Source organism: Hibiscus syriacus, unplaced genomic scaffold, assembly GCF_006381635.1.
Source record: "Hibiscus syriacus cultivar Baekdansim isolate YM2019G1 unplaced genomic scaffold, ASM638163v2 tig00110118_pilon, whole genome shotgun sequence".
NCBI classification, from domain to species: Eukaryota; Viridiplantae; Streptophyta; class Magnoliopsida; order Malvales; family Malvaceae; genus Hibiscus; species Hibiscus syriacus.
Window position 1 is genome coordinate 1 of NW_024062595.1, and position 18378 is coordinate 18378.

General features: G+C 34.5%; 1 protein-coding gene across 1 annotated transcript; it reads left to right on the plus strand.

The window, feature by feature from the left end:
• The first annotated feature begins 1284 nt into the window (after positions 1–1284).
• Positions 1285–8094, plus strand: LOC120215420. The gene is made up of 4 exons (XM_039213113.1): positions 1285–1502; positions 6843–7372; positions 7638–7768; positions 7876–8094. The coding sequence occupies exons 1-4, from the start codon at positions 1285–1287 to the stop codon at positions 8092–8094; spliced, it is 1098 nt and encodes a 365-aa protein (XP_039069044.1).
• Positions 8095–18378: the final 10284 nt, after the last annotated feature.

The window sequence follows — 18378 nt, forward strand, 5'->3', positions numbered from 1 at the left end:
TTTGGGGATCTGCTGCTATGCCTTTAACTGATATATGAATTTCTTGTTTTTGCCTTTATGATATCCTTTGTGTATTCTATTTTTCATGCATATAGTATCGCAGCCTATTTCAAAGTTAAATTACTATTAATAGTCTATTCCCGAGGACATTTAACTTGTATGTGACTTCTGTGGTTACTAGTTGATCAATATGTAATTTAGTAATCTAATTGCTAAATCAGTGCGATTGAGTAATTCATGTTTCCATACTTTATGCATTATTGTCCTCTTTCCCACCTAGAGGGATTATAATTGGAGTTCTATGTGCCAAGGTGGGTATTTGAGTTGTACTATATTTCCCGTTTAGAAGTTGTGAATTAAGCATGCTGATAAACATAATTGAATTATTTTGATTCTTAGTTTTGGCATAATTGGACTGCTTAGCGTTGTACTATTCTTGTTCCTTATCACTTCATTTCAATTTTCTTTTGTAGTTATACAATGAGAAAATAACAGATTTATTGGATCCAAATCAAAGAAACCTGCAGGTAAAATGGATTATTTAACTTTTCAGTTTCCAAATCAATGATGTTTTGTAACTTTTCTATATATTGGTAATTGCTTATGAAACTTAGATGGTGTTTTATTGGTTTTATGCCTTAATTGGGTAAATCCAGAGAAATATTGTGGATTTTGTGCTATAATCCTTCTGATACACAAAAAAAAACTGATTTTTGGCTTTTTGCTGGACTGTACATGGATGCTTAAGTTATCTCGATCTAACCTAGATATCAAGATATGTGCGTTATTTGTTAGAGATGGGATTTATCTAAATTCACTTAAACCAGGAAAGTTTAGTTCAATGCCCTCCTTTGTTTGATTGATTAAGGATGTTTAGAGTTCAGACCCACTATGTTACTCCTTATAATCATTGGAATCTATAACTAATTTTGGTAAATGGATATCAATCACCTTTTCCTCTGAGCAAATAGAATTCAGTAGCAAGTTTGAATGAAAATAATCATTATAACCGAGAAGGATGGGTGAATTGCCCATATGTAAATAGACTTATCCCCTTAAATAACAGTGTAACTATGAGAAATGAAAAGTAAAGCTTTTAAAGCTTAAGATACCTTTACCATAAATTTACTTGATTTTTCGTTCTTTTCATATTACTTAGTGATGAGTGATGACTTGATAACCATAAATGAAAATGTTTGCTCTTTACAAATGTTTGGACTACTTTATGTTCTCAACTGAAGATAGTTGATGCTTGATTAATATATGAAAAGTATTAAGTCCTATATGTCATCAGCAGTTGGTTCAAATAAAGAGTGGAAACCAAAGGTGATCAGCTCTAATTTTGGGAAAGGTTCGGGAATAGCTGGTGCATCTGATGTTCCTACTAGTTCAGTTGAAGCCAATGCTCATTCGCAGCCTGTTTTAAGAGTTCTCGACTCTGAAGAAGCAACTTCAAAATTGCAGAAGAAGCTAGAGGAGTTGCATCTAAGATCTTATAACATGTTAGTATCTTCTTGTGATAATCTGAGAACATTCTTGGTTTTTTGTTTTCAAATATCCATAGTTGATGGATATTATGTTTGTAACTTAATGCGAATATATTGTATGCAAATGGATTGCTTATATTAATATATATATATTTAGTATTATGAGGCATTAAATGTGATTTAGTTTGATTATTTGTCGATTTACAATATATATATATATATATATAACAATAATTTATGAAATACAATCACGACACACGAATGCGTGTCTATTTTTAATGGCGTGTGCTTCAATGACACGCAATGTAAGTCATACACGCGTGTCATAAATTTATGACACACAAATGTGTGTCATCTTAATTTATGACGGGGGCTTCAATGACGCTCAATGAACGCCATAAATGCGCGTCATAAATGTGTGTCATAAATGCGTGTCATAAATTTATGACGCACAATTACGCGTCATCTTAAATTCATGTCGGTGGCTTCAACGACAGGCAAATGTGTGTCATCCGCACCCATAGATCATGCAATGTGCGTCATTAAAGGGGTTTTTTTTACTAGTGCCTCCTTCTTCAACTTTGATCTTGTACATGCAAGTCGAGGGACTTAATAATTTAATGTCGGCAATGGTCCATCCTATAGCTTCTTTGTGAGAGCACAACATAGCTACCAAAGCTTCCTCTTCTCCTTTACTTGAGATGATTACTGGTAAGTGATGCAGGGGGATCCGAGACAGATGATGCTGAGTTGTCAGATTGCACGTTGATGGCGCTGAGATACCATGAGTTGGCAGATCAGCGCAAAGGTGGGAATTGATTGTGACATGTTCCTTATTGGGTCGTTTGAGTATGTTTCAGTCTTTTGGCCATAACTTTGGCTACAGGTGTCAGAATCGCGCATAAGACCCCAATCCGGAAAGCTATTTTCGACGCGCACGCTCTCCACATCGAGCTACGCTCCATGTGGTCCTTTTTTCAACCTCAAATTCTGCCGTTTTCCCCTCCGAATCACTAGATTTAGTTATTTTTACTATTTATGGTAATATTTCGATTGTTAATTAGGAAGTCAATTTAAATCCGATTTAGACCGGATTTTTGGGAGATTGCTTATTTTATTTCGAATTTCAATTTAGAGTGATTTTCGGGATTTGCTATTTTGGCAAAATTCGAATAAATACGATTTGTGCTATTTTTGGCAAAATTCGAATAAAGACGATTTTTTTTGCTATAACAGTCCGGCTTGTGGACTGCTTTTGAGATAGTTATTGATTTTATTTTATAATATTTATTAAACCCTAGAGACTTTTTTCTCTGGTTTTTGGGCGAATTTTCTCTTGTGAATCGTCTGTCGGAGCTAGCCTACAGGATAATCACTATTCTGTCTGGCGTCAGTAAGGTTCCATTTTCTCCCAAAAAGGTATACTTCAAATGTTCTGGTAATTTGTTCAATTCTACCTCATGTGCCTACAAATAGAAGGTAAAATTTTAGTTTTAGAGGAAGATAAAGATAAATCAGAATTGATTGAATTAATATTTTAAACTCTCTTTCTTCCTTTTCGTGGCAAAGTTCAGGATCCTTGGAAAGATCATAAGAGAAATTATATTCAATATATCATCAATTAAAGGATTTATAACATCAACAGAATTAATTTTTTCAACATGATCAGGGTATTTCATTGCTTTGTAAACATCAAAATCAACGATCTCACCATCAAATTCCATTGTCATCATACCACTTTTAACATCAATCTATGTATCTACTGTGCTTAGGAAGGGTAGGCCTAAGAGTACCTCGGAATAAGAATTTGACCTATCATGTTCCATGTCAATGACATAGAAATCTGCACGAAAAAATAATACATCGACCTTCACTAAGACATTTTCATTACTCCCACTGGATAGATCACAGATCGATCAGCCAACTGTATGTTTATTCCTGTTTTCTCCAAAGGCTCGTTAGTAATCATTTTATATATAGAAAATAGCATAACATTAATTGAAGATCCTAAGACACGCATTGCACGTTTAATTTTAAATTCACCTATTTTGCAAGGTATAGCGAAAATACCTTGATTCATCATCTTTGGCGGAAGCTTTCGTTGAAAAATTGCAGATACATGTTCTCCCAAATTTACCTTTTTGTTCCCAATTAATTTTCTCTTTAGTGTAAAGTTCTTTTAAAAATCGAGCATACCTTGGTACTTGTCGAATTACTTCAAGAAGAGGTATATTTACTTGAACTTTTTGGAACACCTTTAAGATCTTCTTTTATGCAGCTCTTTTATCACGCTCCATCAACCTTGATGGGAAGGGTGGTGGCGTGATTTCATGAGAAGAAAGAGAAGGATGTGAGTCAGACATGTCTTGTATTTCTAGAGGTGGCATTTTCTCTTATTCTTCCTGATATGCGTATTTTTCTACTGGAACTTCGGGTGACATAACTTTTCCACTTCTGAGTGTGATGGTACTAACATTCTCTCTCAAAGTTAACTCCGTTTGAGAAGGTAATCTTCCTTGTGATTCTAATTTTCCCATAGTTTAAGCTAGTCAGCTTACTTGGTTATCTAACTCTTGAAGATTTGTTTCGGTTTGGCTTTGGAATTTTTCCTGGGATGCAATAAACTTTTCTTGTGAGATTGCTAACTTTCCTATGAGTTCCTCCAATGATGATTTTTGCGTTGTGTTGAGGAGTTCCTTAAAAGTATTGTTGTATGTGTTGTATTGTCCTTTTGGAGGTCCTTAAAAGTTTTCTACGGCATTTATTTCTACAATGTCCCCTTCTTGTATCAGCACGCAACAATCTGTCGGATGGTCTAACTTTGTACATATCCCACATGCTCTTGTTTCTCCATATTTTCCTGGAACAAGTGAATTAACTAATTCAGTTAATTTGTCTAACATATTCTCAAGGGAAAAAGTATTTATCTCATGAACCCATCGGTTGGGTTCACTTGAAAACTGTTAAGTGTTTGTTGCCATGGTTGAAATCAATACCCTTGCTATTGTTGGGGTCATGTTGATTAACACTCCTCCTTTGGCGGCATCCACCATTTTCATCTCCATTGGTAAAAGGCCTTCATAAAAGTATTGGAGTAACGTTTGCTCACTTAATCCGTGTTACGGACAATGTGCGTAAAGTTTTTTAAATTGTTCTCAATAGTCATAAAGACTTTCTTCGATCTTTTATTGAATGGAAAGAATGCTCCTTCGTAACTCACTTGTTTTAGTCGCTGGAAAGAACATGTCAAGAAAAATTCGATTCATGTCAACCCATGAATTAACTGAATTTGGAGGTAAATAAAATAACTAATCTTTAGCCAAGTCGGCTAAACAGAAAAGGAAAGCTCTCAATTTAATTTAATCTTCGGTGACTCCCTGTGGTTTCATGCTAGTGCAAACCATGTGGAATTCCAACAAATATTTGTACGGATCTTCAGTGGGAAAGTCATGGAAGGTGGGAAGAAGATGATTGAGTCTCATCTTTAATTGAAACGAAGTCCTGCCACTAGGAAAATTGATGCATAATGGCGTCTGAGTGACATGAGTTGTGGCTAGCTCTCGGATTCTTTGTTCTCCTTCAGCCATCGGGATATTGTATGCATCTGCTTCAGAGTCTATCTCTGGATTTGATTCTGTTTCTGAACGCTGCTCTTGTTTTTCTTGTCTTTTTCTGTTTTCTAGAAGTGTTTGTGCGTGGATTCTTCGTACTCGTGCTTCGATCTCTGGATCTAGATCTACTAATTCACCTGAGTTTCTTCTATTCATAAATCAAAAACTAGAAAAATAAATCAGTACTTCTGTTAGTCCCCGACAACGGCACCAATTTGATAATCGTCGTTTCATTATCAAAATAATTCGAGCTTCTTAATTAAATAGAAAGGAAAAGGTAGTATAGAGAAGTATGATCGATCCACAGGGACAATGATTTTTATGATTTAGTAAAATTGTTTCTTGATTTTAGGAAAATATTGAATTCCAGGTAAAGTTAAAAATGTATAATAAAATAAATAATTATAATTTAAAAAGGAAAAATAATAAAATAATAAATATTAATAAATATAAAAAGGGGATTTTAAATTATTTAAAGAAGTATACTAAATTAAAAATAAAATAAAATAATTAAATTGGGATAAAGAAAATTTATTGTGGAAGCAGCCTCAGACTTCAGCTTTGCCTCAAATTCCTCGGATCATCGAAACAGATTTTTACTTCAAGAATCACGTCGGCTTACAAAGATAATTCTTTACTTGCCAACTCGGTTTGTGTTGTTTCGACAATAACTGATTCCGATCGTAGTTTCCTCTTTGCAAACAATTTTGCTAAGTGTGTTCTCGAGAAGTTGAATATGTTTCAATAAGCAAATCCTTCTTCAAACGTTAACTATAACAGCATCCGGACCAATGTCGAAATCATTTTAATTTGAAAAGTAAGCTCAAAAAACAGAGAGAGAAATCCGAAGAGATTTAAGTACCTTACAATTCTCACATTTGGAATTGACCATTCGCTTTAGCCCTCAGCTTAAAAAAATTAGCTAAGCATGACCAAAGTCATACTTAGCATATTTGAAAACAACATTTTAAAGGGAAATAAAGGAAGTATGCGAAATATAGAGAGAAAACTAGAGAGAAAAAGAAGATTTTATTCTCAGATGAGAGAGATATGTTTCTAGGCTTACCCTGAGATTTTATTTATAGCCTTCAAATTCCTAAAAACAAGCTAAAACATCTTAGATCCTAATTAAAACACTTAAAACTATTTAAAATAAAATACCTAAAACAAAAATAATATTTAAAATAATATCATAAATCCTAATTAAAATACTACAACCTATTTAAACTAAAATACCTAAAACAAAGATAAAATATAATGCTTAAAATATTATCCTAAAACTTGAGTTTAATCCAAATTCTAGAAACGTGCTGCCAATCTATTTGTGCTTCTAGAAACGCTGACTGGATCTTCTAGAAGGTGTTGACGTCATCACCTCGTCAGATGTTTCATGTCCGAATTCATGCCCACTAATTCAGCTTTGATTCAAAAAAAAAACTACAAAATTTTTTCCTTTTAGTGCAATTTATAGAATCTGACGTCCTGCACAGAAAATGAATCAAAACAAACAAATAAGCCTTAAAACCAATGATTAAGGAGTAATTTAAAAGTAAAATATTAACTAAATTAAGCATTTATCACTCTTCAAGACGAAGAGGACTACAGATGGATCTGTAGCGAGATACAAGGTGTGCCTTATTGCTAAAGGGTTTCTTCAACAACCTAGAATTGACTATCATTAAGTTTTAGCCCTGTGATAAAACCACAAACTATTGGAGTTATTTTTCCCTTGCTTTATCGAAAGGGTTGTTGTTGAAGCAAGTGAACATCAACAACACATTTTTAATGGCATTCTGACTGAGGAGGTGTATATGACACAACCTCCAAGTTATGAACAGGGTGATGTAAATCTTGTGTGCAAGCTCAACAAGGCGATTTATGACCTGAAGCAGGCTCCTCATGCCTGGTTTGAGAGACTTAGAGCGTATTCGGTGTCTGAAAAGTTTCTTTTGGAAAAATCTGATTCTTCTCTCTTCGTTAGAAAAACTGCTAACAATATACTCTATTTGTTAGTGTATGTTGATGACATAATTCTCACTGGGAGTAGTGAGATTAAAGTTCAAACTATTATTGACAAGTTGAATAAACAATTTGCTTTGAAGGATCTTGGAGTTCTCAGCTTCTTCTTGGGGATAGAAGTGTGTCATGACTCCATAGGTATTACCTTAACTCAACAGAAGTATGTGCGTGAACTTTTACAAATGAGTGGTCTTGAAGATGCGAAAGGGATTCATACTCCCATGGTGACTAATAGAAAACTTTCTGTCAAAGAATGTACTCCTTTTGAATATTTTGCGTATTATCAAAGCATCGTTGGTGGTTTATAATATATCGTAATTACTCGGCCTGACATAGCTTTTGCAGTTAATCAGGGTTGTCAATTCATACAAGCTCCTCATGACAGTCATTTTTAGGCAGTAAAATGGATCTTGCAATATTTACATGGAACTATTGATCTTGGTTTACGATTTTCATCTTCTTCTAGACTGTCATTAACTGGGTTTACGGATACAAATTGAGGATCTGATACCGATGATAGGCATTCTACTTCTGGTTTTGTATATATTTTGGGGGAACCTTATTTCATGGAGCTCTCATAAGCAACAGGTTGTTGCTCGTTCTACTGCCGAGGCTGAGTATCGCAGCGTTGTCTGTGCTACTGTTGAGTTGGTTTGGCTTAAATCTCTTCTTCACGAGTTGCATGTCTCTCTGCATGGTACGCCCACTCTATTGTGTGACAAACTCGAGTGTCGTTACATCTCCATTTGAAATTTAAGCATGTGGAGCTCGACTTATTCTTTGTTCGTGAGATGGTTATTGCTAGCAAGCTTCAAGTTCAAGAGGTGCCTACGTTTGAGCAGGTCGCTGATGTAATGACCAAACCATTATCTGCACCCTTGTTCCTTATACATCGACATAAGTTACAGCTCACTCGGCTCAAGTGCAGGGATGTTCAATTTTTAGGGTCTCAAAGTATGGAGAATGTTGAAGATTAGAAGTTTCAGGTGTAGGGGGAATGTTAGAGTATAATATTGGTTTACTACTAATGTGTATTATAGTGAGGCCTTGCGTTCTGCATGAGTTAGTTGTGAGTTTGTAAAAAATTGTAAGGGTTTTATGTTAGTTCTCAACTTCCCTGGCTTTCTTCTTCTGTATAAATATCTACTCTCTGATTAGTAAAGGGTAGGCTTGTTTTCATGATAATAAATCTCTTTCAAAGACTTTCTTTATCTTCTTTACTTTTCACTAAACTTATTTTTCAGTACTTCATTGTATATTCTAACAAATCTCTGTGCAAAATTTTTACCTGATGGTTTAATTCGGTCTCGATACTACCTTTTTAGTTTTGGGGTTTTTTATGTATTACCTCAAATTTTAATTATAAATTAAGTTAAATTTTATTTTCATTCTGATGAATTGGGTTACTCTAAATTCTAATATAGATATTAAATTTTAGGATACATTAGATATCATATATTTGTACCCTTTGTGATTTCTACGTTTATAGTGAATTATTATTTTTCTCATTTGTTGAGATAAACAAATATGAACCATGTTAAATTTCGCATTTGTACATGTTTTATTTTGTGTTGATATTACTTTGATTATATTTACTTACAAATTCTTAACAAGTGATATCAAAGATATGGTTCAAGTTATAAAACTTTAAAAGAATATGTTATTGTGAATTTTATTAGTGTGTTAGATGATAACAACAAGCATGGTTATCACCCAATAAAATATATACCAGATTATAAAGAGAAAGAAATTTTTTAACTAATATAGAAAAAATAGGAATATAAGAGGATTCAGAGAAAACAACTTAACTTCTAACTCTAGCCCATGGTATTTATTTATAAAGTTGAATATTTGATTACAAAGAAAATTTATAAAGTAAAAATCTATTTAGAGTAGATTTTTTACAAAATAATAATAATAATAATAATAAATCCTAATCAAATTAGGTTTTAACTTTTTTTTAATTATCTCTTAATTAATTTGTGTCACATTAAATTTAAAGCGAGACTCTAACCATGTAAAAATTGCAATCAAATACAATGAATGAGAGAAAATGTGAGAAAACACATGATGGAGTTTCACGGAGTTTAGCTTGCAGCAACTCATAAATATTAAGGGTGTGAGCGTTCAATATAAAAAATTTAAATGTTATCTTAAAACAAATATTACCTTTATACTTATCTAAATTAATAAAAAAAATTATGGCAAGATAGTGACACAAATTTCGTACACATCATAGCTTATGCAATCTTTCAAATTCTTCCCTAAATATCAGGCTGTTTGAAATCCAATTAGATGGTTTTAGACGTAGGAATGGACCCTAAAAGCAATCGTCATGCAGAGTAATAAAGCTGTCATAAATAGTTTTATGCAGAAAATAAATAAAAAGAACAGAAAAGGACGGTCATGACGAAACATAAATATGGAACTGCTGTCTGACTAGGTGTTTTTTTTTTGGGTGTTTTTATTATAAAAACATAGACATGAAAGTATACTAAAATGGGTTTCTGTATTTTTTGTCTTAAAATTTGAGCTACAAATAGAATCCCAGCTTTGTTATATATATATTAGTATCTATTTGAATAATGTAAAATTATTTTAGTTTTATATAAATTTAGGATTTTTAGATGATTGAAAATAGATAATCAATGTTAACTTATTGTTTTTTTCTAATTAATATATTCTTATTTCCTAATTCTCTCAGTCATCTATTTTAGCTCATTCGATGATCACATATATATATGATATATAATCTAATTATGCAGTGTAAAACTTTTTAGTTTTACATAAATTTAAGGTCGTTAGATGAATGAAAATAGACGAATGAGATTAATAATATAAAATAAGAAAATATTCACTAAAAAAGTTAATTTCAATTGTCTATTTTCACTCATCCGACAATACTAAACTTATTTAAAATTTAGAAAAAAATCACATTGTGTAATTAAATCATATATATATATATATATATATATATATATATATTGTTTCCATGGAAAGATTATATCGTTTTTACCCCCTAGGATTCCTCATACATGAGATTTCAAAACATGATGACAAATTGAGGATATCCCATTTGAGGCATGCATAAAATAAGATAATAAACGGTCTTAAATTTAAAATAATGAGCTAAACTGCTACCCCATTGCAGTTAAACTTTGATATTATCATTCCTTTACACAATCCAATTAGCCAAAAAGAACATGCAATATTGTTTTCAATCAATTTTATATATGAAACAAATAAACCCCAAGGAAGGAGGAGTGGATAAGCAATGTCTTATTTGAAGAAAAAGTTGCCACTCACTCATTACAAAAAAAAAAAAAAAACTAAACAAGGACATGGAACTTACACTATTTTTATTATTAGTTTTGTTATTCATTTTTATTCATCCAATCATTTAAATATCGTATCAACAGATTTAATTTCATTTATATAAAGAGAGAGATAAGATTTATTTATATCTAGTGTAGAATTTCTATTTTTACACTTTTTTATGATAATTGGATGAGTGAAAATAAACGGATGAGATTAACAATAAAAATTGAGAAAAATTTTACTGAAAAACCAAATAGATAATCTCAACCATCTATTTTAACATATCTAACGATCTTAAAATGTTACAACTAAAAGTTTCACCTTAGATGTCTAAGGGAGTTAAATATATATATATATATTGATTAGTGATGAACTGAAACTTTGTCAAAGTTAAATATAAATAAGAGTTATGGTAGGCCTCAAGTCAAAGGTTAAGGGAGTTCAAAAGTGGTAAATCATTAACCTCTCTTGTTGTGCTTATTAAACATGATCTTAAAGGTCTGCAACTAAATATAAACATACATACGCACCACTAAAAGCCAGGAACTCCAACTTCATATTTATTTAATGTATCGTGTTGAAAGAATCATATGTATTTTCTATTGAACCCACAAATTTATTATTTTTAATTTGTGTCTTTATCATCGTAAATCTTTTTTATATATAATTATCATTGTAAAAGTTAGCTTCGAGGGGAAAATTGCCGAGATGTTGTAGGGAAAAAATTCCCGAGATAAGGTAAATCGAGGATTATTTCTCCATCTAAGGTGAAATCTACAGTAACAACACAAAGATTCTATGACTGAATGACTTCTTCAAGCCAAACTTAAAGACTCTAAAAGTGCATGGCGTCTTTAGGCCAATTGATAAGACTCTAGGAGTGCACGGGTCTTTAGGCCATGCAAAAAGAGGTAGGTTGTTTCTCCTTAGTCTGAAGACGTCGTGCACTCCTAAAGTCTTTAAGTTTGGCCTAAAGACTCCAAGCAGTCATGAAATCTTTATGTTGTTACTGTAGATTTCACCCTAAATAGGAAAATAATTTAGAATGTGACCTATACTGAGAATTTAAAAAAAAATCCGACAACAATATCTTAGCCATTTTCCCTAGCTTCAAGTGTAAGCAGCGTTGAGCATATTCGGTTTGAAATAAAGAATCGACACTCTCGGTTAATTTTATTTTAGGGTAAAGTATACAAATAGTCCCTAAACTTTTAGGGCATTTGCAGTTTGGTCATATAACTTTTAAAACTTGTAATACAATCATCAAACTTTTAATTCGTTTCTAGTTAGGTCTATGTCGTTACCGTCCGTTGCTGACATGACAAGTAACTGTCGTTACTGCCTCCATTTGTGGGTTGTTTGGATCTAGAATCTGGGATTTTCTTGGGGATTCTGGAAAACAAATCTGGGGATTGAATGTCCATTGCTTTGGTCTTTAAACTCTCTGGCTTATCCAAATCTATCCCTTTGAAGCTAACAGATCCTTCCAAAATCATCTTCCCAAAACCTAATGATTTCAGAATGGTGGGCTCTGAATTTGAGATTTTGAAACTGATGGATCTAAGTGGTGTTTTGATCCCTTCATCTTCAAAACTAATGGATTTCATAGTGATTGATTCTAAGCTGCCATTGTCCATCTCAGTGCTGCTGCATTTATCAAATGGCCACGAGAAACCAACACCCATCTCTGTCAAACAAACTGAATTAAGATTTCATAAGCTAAACATTTACATCTATATATGTAATATATATGAACAACCACCATTTTTGAGAATCAAGAACACATGTTGAGATAACCCATTTTTCAAAATGTCAGTGCAAAGGGGAAAAATCATTTCATTCAATCAAGAAAATCAGATAAAGAGCTACGGATCTGCCAAAACCATTAAGTAAAAGCAATTCCCAGAAGCTTAGAACATACATTTCATCAACAAAACAAAAACAACATTTGTCAGCAATGTAGGAGAGATGGACAAAGAGCATTACCTTGAACTGTATAAAATCCAGGAAAGAAACGAAAATGAAAAATAGGGTACTGTCGGATTAATGCTTTAACTTTATATCAACTTTTTTTTCCTTCACTTTCTCTATGTTTGTTTCTCAGGAAAATGTAAACTACCAGTGATAAGTTGTACCTGGGGTTGCTTATATAATGGCGAGTAAATATAAATTTAAAGACCCAAAACAACGTTGTTATTATTAATTGAAAATTAAAGCTTTAAAGAACAACTGAAGTAAAGTTGATGAATTAAGTTAATTACCATATCCATATAATCTAATTGAAAATCCAAGTAAATAGAATCAGCCCTGAAATCTAAAAAACAACTGAAGCAAAGTTGAAGAATTTAGATATGCTTAAAAATTTTAAGGTTCTTATTGATTCTAGAGTATGGCATAGTTTGTCGGAGGAGGAGGAGGAGGAGGAGGAGGAGGAGGAGGAGGAGGAGGAGGAGGAGGAGGAGGAGGAGGAGGAGGAGGAGGAGATAAGTGTCATGTCAGTAAAAATTAACGGACAATGATGGTAGGAATCTTATTGAAAGCGAAGTAAATGTTCGATGATTGTATTATAAGTTTGAAAAATTATGTAACCAAATCACAAATGCTCTAAAAATTTAGGGACTATTTATATATTTTACCCATTATTTTATTTTTGAACACTTTTTTTATTATTTCTATTATAAAATTGATTTATCGATTGATTTGATCGATTGTCAGTTTTAAATTTTAACAACTCGGTTGAAAATCTTGAAATATATAATATTTTAAATGTATTTATAATATATAATAAATAAGTCAATCAAGCAGGTTAATCTGATCAAATATTTTTTTGTGTGAACAAAAGAAATAAGCTACAAAGGATTAAGCTTCTACTGTCAAAGTGAAATCGACAGCTTCCTGTTGGACTAATTCGACCACTTTCAGTGGTGGAACGGAGAATACCATATGAACCTCTCATCTTTTTACGGAAATCTTAGCTACTTTATCCGCCACCTTATTTGCAGTCCGGCATATATGCCTCAAAATAATATTCCAATCTTGGTTAATCAACTCAATAATGTGGTCTATAAGGGGAAAGATCGAGCCTCTCTTAGAGTTTTTCTTTAGCATCCGGACAACCTCCAAACTATATGCTTCCACTATGATTTGCCTTTCTCCTAGATTCCAAGCATGAGAAAGACCTTCATGGATACCCCATAACTTCGCTTCAACTATAGAACATATTTCGATCGCTTTTGAGAATCCAAACATCCAACCATTATTTGAGGATCGAATAGCACCCCCACATGACATAAATACATTTTCTACGTTACGAGACTCATCCGTATTAACCTTACACCAATTATGAGGAGGCGGATGCCAAGTATCAGACATAGTAAATGAACGATGGGAAGGCTGAATTTTTGACAAAGTTGAATCCATTTCACGAATAACTTCAAGAGTGAGGCGCCTACTCTTTTTTGGTACAGACTCATGCTCAAAGTAATCCGGATCAAACATTCTTCTATTCTTATTCTTTCATATCAACCAAAGAATCGAGCCAAACAGTAAGTCACAATCACCCTCTTCACGTGCATAAAACCCCAAGGAAGCAATGTTAATTTGCATCAAATCTCTGATATCCCTTGTGAAAAAATCTGCTAACTTCTCCGTTTTAATTAACGATGACCAAATAGCCATAGCCATATGACATTGGCGAAAGAGATGATCGATGTTTTACCCGACTGACCGCAGATTCCACAGCTGTTAATTGTAGCCATATGTCGTTGTACTCACTCCGTATTAGTAAGTAGCCGATCATTCTCTAGTAACCATAAGAAGATTTTAATTTGTTGCAGTTCTTGATACTGTAATATCACCTCCCACACTTTATGCGTATCATCATTCAAAATTCCCCGCCTCAACTCGTGAGCCGATTTAACTGAGAATTACCGATCAATGTTCCATTTCCAACCCAGTGCATCAGTTCGATAGTTTTGCCGTGGGGGCATTGTTGCTGCCAGATGATGAATAATGTTGTCAGCAGTTTGTCAATGATGAATTCCCAACATCATTGACCACTTGTTAACTTCCTAAAAAGGCTACTTTTAAAGCCTTTTTCACTTAAGTTATTGTTTGTTTAAAAGCTCATTTTAGTCATTTTAGGATCATGTAGTTGCATATAGTTGCATTTGTGGTGGTTGTGCTATTTTATTTCTTAATGGTGCTGTTTGAGGGAAAGGTGCAGTTTGTCTATGGTGTGCAGGGAATAGCAAGAAAAAGGATTCTTTGGGAAGTAATGCCGCAGCATCACACGTTGCTAAAGCAGATTGAAATGCCTTGACATTTCTGGCGTAGAAAAAGATAAAAAGATATTTCTGCATCAGGACAGCTGGCATTGGACAGCTGTCTCTGCACATGAAGGACTGCTGTAACCGCCTGCCAGAGCTGCCAATGGACCATTGCCACTTGAAGGATAAGGTTCATGCACAACATGTGATTCTAGGGGTATGAGGGGTATTTTGCACCCAACAAACTCATCATTACCCCTAGATATTTTTTATTATATATGACACCTCATGGGAGAGAGAGATACACGGACAGAGAGCACACGCATAGAGCAGAAAAAATCACATTTTTATTTTCTCTTTTCCTTTCTTCTTCCTTGGGATATTCCTCCATTGATAAAGCTCCAAGGAGTGGTAAGCTAGGCGCCGAAAGGAGCTAGCGAGCTAGGTGGTTTGTGGTGGCCGAGAGGAGACCTCCGGTGGCGCGTCGAAGGCTTCTTCTCGATTCCCTTTTTGCTGCTATTTTTATATTATTTTTTTTGGGTTGTTGGAACGAATATTTTCATGACTTTGTGTTTGGATATTTCGAACCCCACCATGAACTAACTTATTTGGTGGTGGTTGATTTAATGGTTGTTTAAACTTTATTTTTAATGGTATATTTAAGTTTATTTGGTTCTTATTTGCTTTGCTTATGAATGCTTCACCATCTAGGCTTGTAAGAGGCATGGAAATGTCCATCTCTTAGATGAAGGTTAGGTATTCGGAAGAATCCTAAACTAAAAATACTTGTAAGTATTCGGAAGAAACGCAAGATAAGATCCTCATAAGCAATGGGTTATGGTATTTTCAAGGGGCTTTGAACCGGCCTAGGAATATTATAACTTAATCCCTTAGATCTCGGAAGAGACTAGGTTAGGATTTCAACGACTAAAAAGGGTGTCTTTATCAATAGGGTAGGCTGTCCAACATCGTTTAGTGAGAGCATATGCCTTGGCATCCTATTCTGTGAGGTTCTTTTGAACACCTTAGGAAAGCCCTGTCGAGTAAGTAAAGACAAGATAGCTTAAATATACTTGAGAAATAAGTTTAGCAACCTTAGACCAATCCTTACCATTCATTTCATTGGAAGCTTGTCACGTGAGGATTATTTTCTTCTTATTTTATTTATTTATCTTTTTATTTACTGTTTTTACCATTTTTCATTGCCTTGACATTTCACCATACTCAATATTAAACATCCATCATTGCCACTGCATTTCTATTTGCTACACCATCTCACCATCAATCCGCATCCACCAGCATACACATATCCATTGCCGTGACATTTGTATATATCAAGACTAACTATACTTAGATAATTTAGTGCGTTGCTTTGGTTAGACTTTTGTAATTTCACCCAATCCCTGTGGAGACAATACTCACTCATCATTATATTACTTGAGCGATTGTGTATACTTGCACATTATTTGCGTATATTTTATAGTAATCACAACACGCGAACAAGTTTTTGGCGCCGTTGCCGGGGATTGGCAGCCTGAAGTTATTTAGTTTTGCCATAGCATTTTATTTTGTTTTGCATTTTTATTTTTTTGTATAGTTTACTTTATATTTTTGTTTTATTTTTCAGGTTTATTTAGTGTATGCCTAGAAGAAATTCTGAAGAGCCTTTGGAACCAATAGAACCTGAGATTAAAAGACTCTTTAGAAGAAGAAGACGTGCTCAAGGAAATATGTATCAGATTGGAAACCAAGGCATTGGTCAAGATGACGGAAATCAGAATGCCGTGGCATTAAACAATGTTGAACCTACTATCAGGCCTCGTGTTATTCGAGATCATTTAAATCCGATGATGGATGATCAGAATCCTGGGATTGTGGCACCCGAAATTCAAGCTGCACATTTCGAGCTGAAACCAGTCATGTTCAACATGTTGAATTCCATTGGGCAGTTTGAGGGTATGCCAACTGAAGATGCCAGGCAGCACATTCGCAATTTTCTGGAAGTTTGTGATTCTTTCCGCCAAGAAGGAGTGCATGAGGATTTTCTGAAATTAAAGCTTTTTCCGTATTCATTGCGTGACCGAGCAAGAGCTTGGTTGAGTGGTGTACCAGCCGGTTCAATGGAATCATGGGCTGATCTTTGCAAGAGTTTCTTATTGAGGTACAACCAACCAAACATGAATACGCAGCTAAGGAATGAAATATCATCTTTTCGCCAGGGCGACGATGAATCCATGTATGAGTGTTGGGATCGTTACAAGAGTTTGCTTCGAAAGTGTTCAAATCATGGTTTTCATGATTGGACTCAAGTAGTCATGTTCTATAATGGAGTCAATGCACCCACGAGGATGTTACTGGATGCCTCGGCAAATGGGACATTGCTGGAAAAATCACCTACGGAGGCGTTTGCTATCTTGGACAGAATTGCTAACAATGATTATCAATTTCCTTCCTCAAGACTTGGGAGTGGGAGGAGAGCACCTGGAGCATTCGAGTTAGAAGCCAAAGATTCGGTGTCCGTTCAACTCTCCGCTATTACTAATATGTTGAAGAACTTACAATGTTCCACTGATGTGAAGGAAGTGAAAACAACTAATCTGGCATGTCTTTTATGCCAAGGCAATCATCATGAGAGCGAATGCCCAACCAACCATGAGTCCATCAACTTTGTTGGTAATTACAATCGAGGCAGCAACAATCCTTACTCAAACACTTATAATGCTGGATGGCGTCAGCATCCCAATTTCTCATGGGGAAATCAAGGAGCCCACAATGCTAATCAACTTACTAGGCAGCAGAATCACAATGAGCCTCAAAGTTACCAAAATGCTATGCCATGGCATAATGCTAACAAAGGAGCTTCATCTTCAGCGAGCATAAGTTCCTTAGAAGCTACAATTCAAGAATTCATATCTACTACGAAGACAATGTTGCAAGACCATTCTACTTCAATTAAGAATCAAGGAGCTTTACTTCATAGTCAAGGCGTCTTACTTCAGAGCCATAGCTCGTCTATGAGAGCTTTGGAAGGTCAAGTTGGTCAGATTGCTACGGCATTGCAAGAGCGTCATCAAGGACGTTTTCCAAGTGATACTGAAGTCACTAAAGGGCCTGGAAAAGAGCACTGCAATGTGTTAACTCTTAGGAGTGGAACACAAATCACTCGACAAGTCAAGGATAGTGGGCCACAGCATGATGATTCTAATCCCACTACTGAAGCTGAATTACAAGATGATAGAGTTTCTGAGAAGGACAAGGAGGAGGATTCTGCCAAGGTACCAGATTCTGATGCCAAGGCAAAAGAAAATTCTATTCCTACAGCTAAGGAAGCTAGACCTCCCCCACCCTTCCCACAAAGATTGAAGAAAATGAATATTGGGTGGATGATGAAAGCTTAGTGGAGTCCGACGACTTGCCAATTTTGGAGGAGCAATCTAGCTTAGTACAAGTTAGATCAGGTATGAATTTTGAACCTCTGAATTTTGATGAATTCATTTCTCCTAAGCCTTCATTATTGCATGCACCCAATCTAGAGCTTAAGACTTTGACAGGGCATCTTAAATATGTTTACTTAGGTAGCGATGAGACTTTACCGGTGATTATGTCTGCTAACCTTACTGCTAACCAAGAGCAAAGTTTGTTAAGTGTTTTAATGCAGCATAAGAAAGCAATTGG

What these genes read in the sequence shown, in the direction of transcription:
- LOC120215420 (XM_039213113.1), top strand. Translation starts at nt 1,285, where the DNA reads ATGTCATCAGCAGTTGGTTCAAATAAAGAGTGGAAACCAAAGGTGATC. An exon ending in CATCTAAGATCTTATAACAT is followed by an intron (nt 1,503 to 6,842) that starts GTTAGTATCTTC and finishes CTTTATCGAAAG; the next exon opens with GGTTGTTGTTGAAGCAAGTG. An exon ending in TCTGTGCTACTGTTGAGTTG is followed by an intron (nt 7,769 to 7,875) that starts GTTTGGCTTAAA and finishes TTGAAATTTAAG; the next exon opens with CATGTGGAGCTCGACTTATT.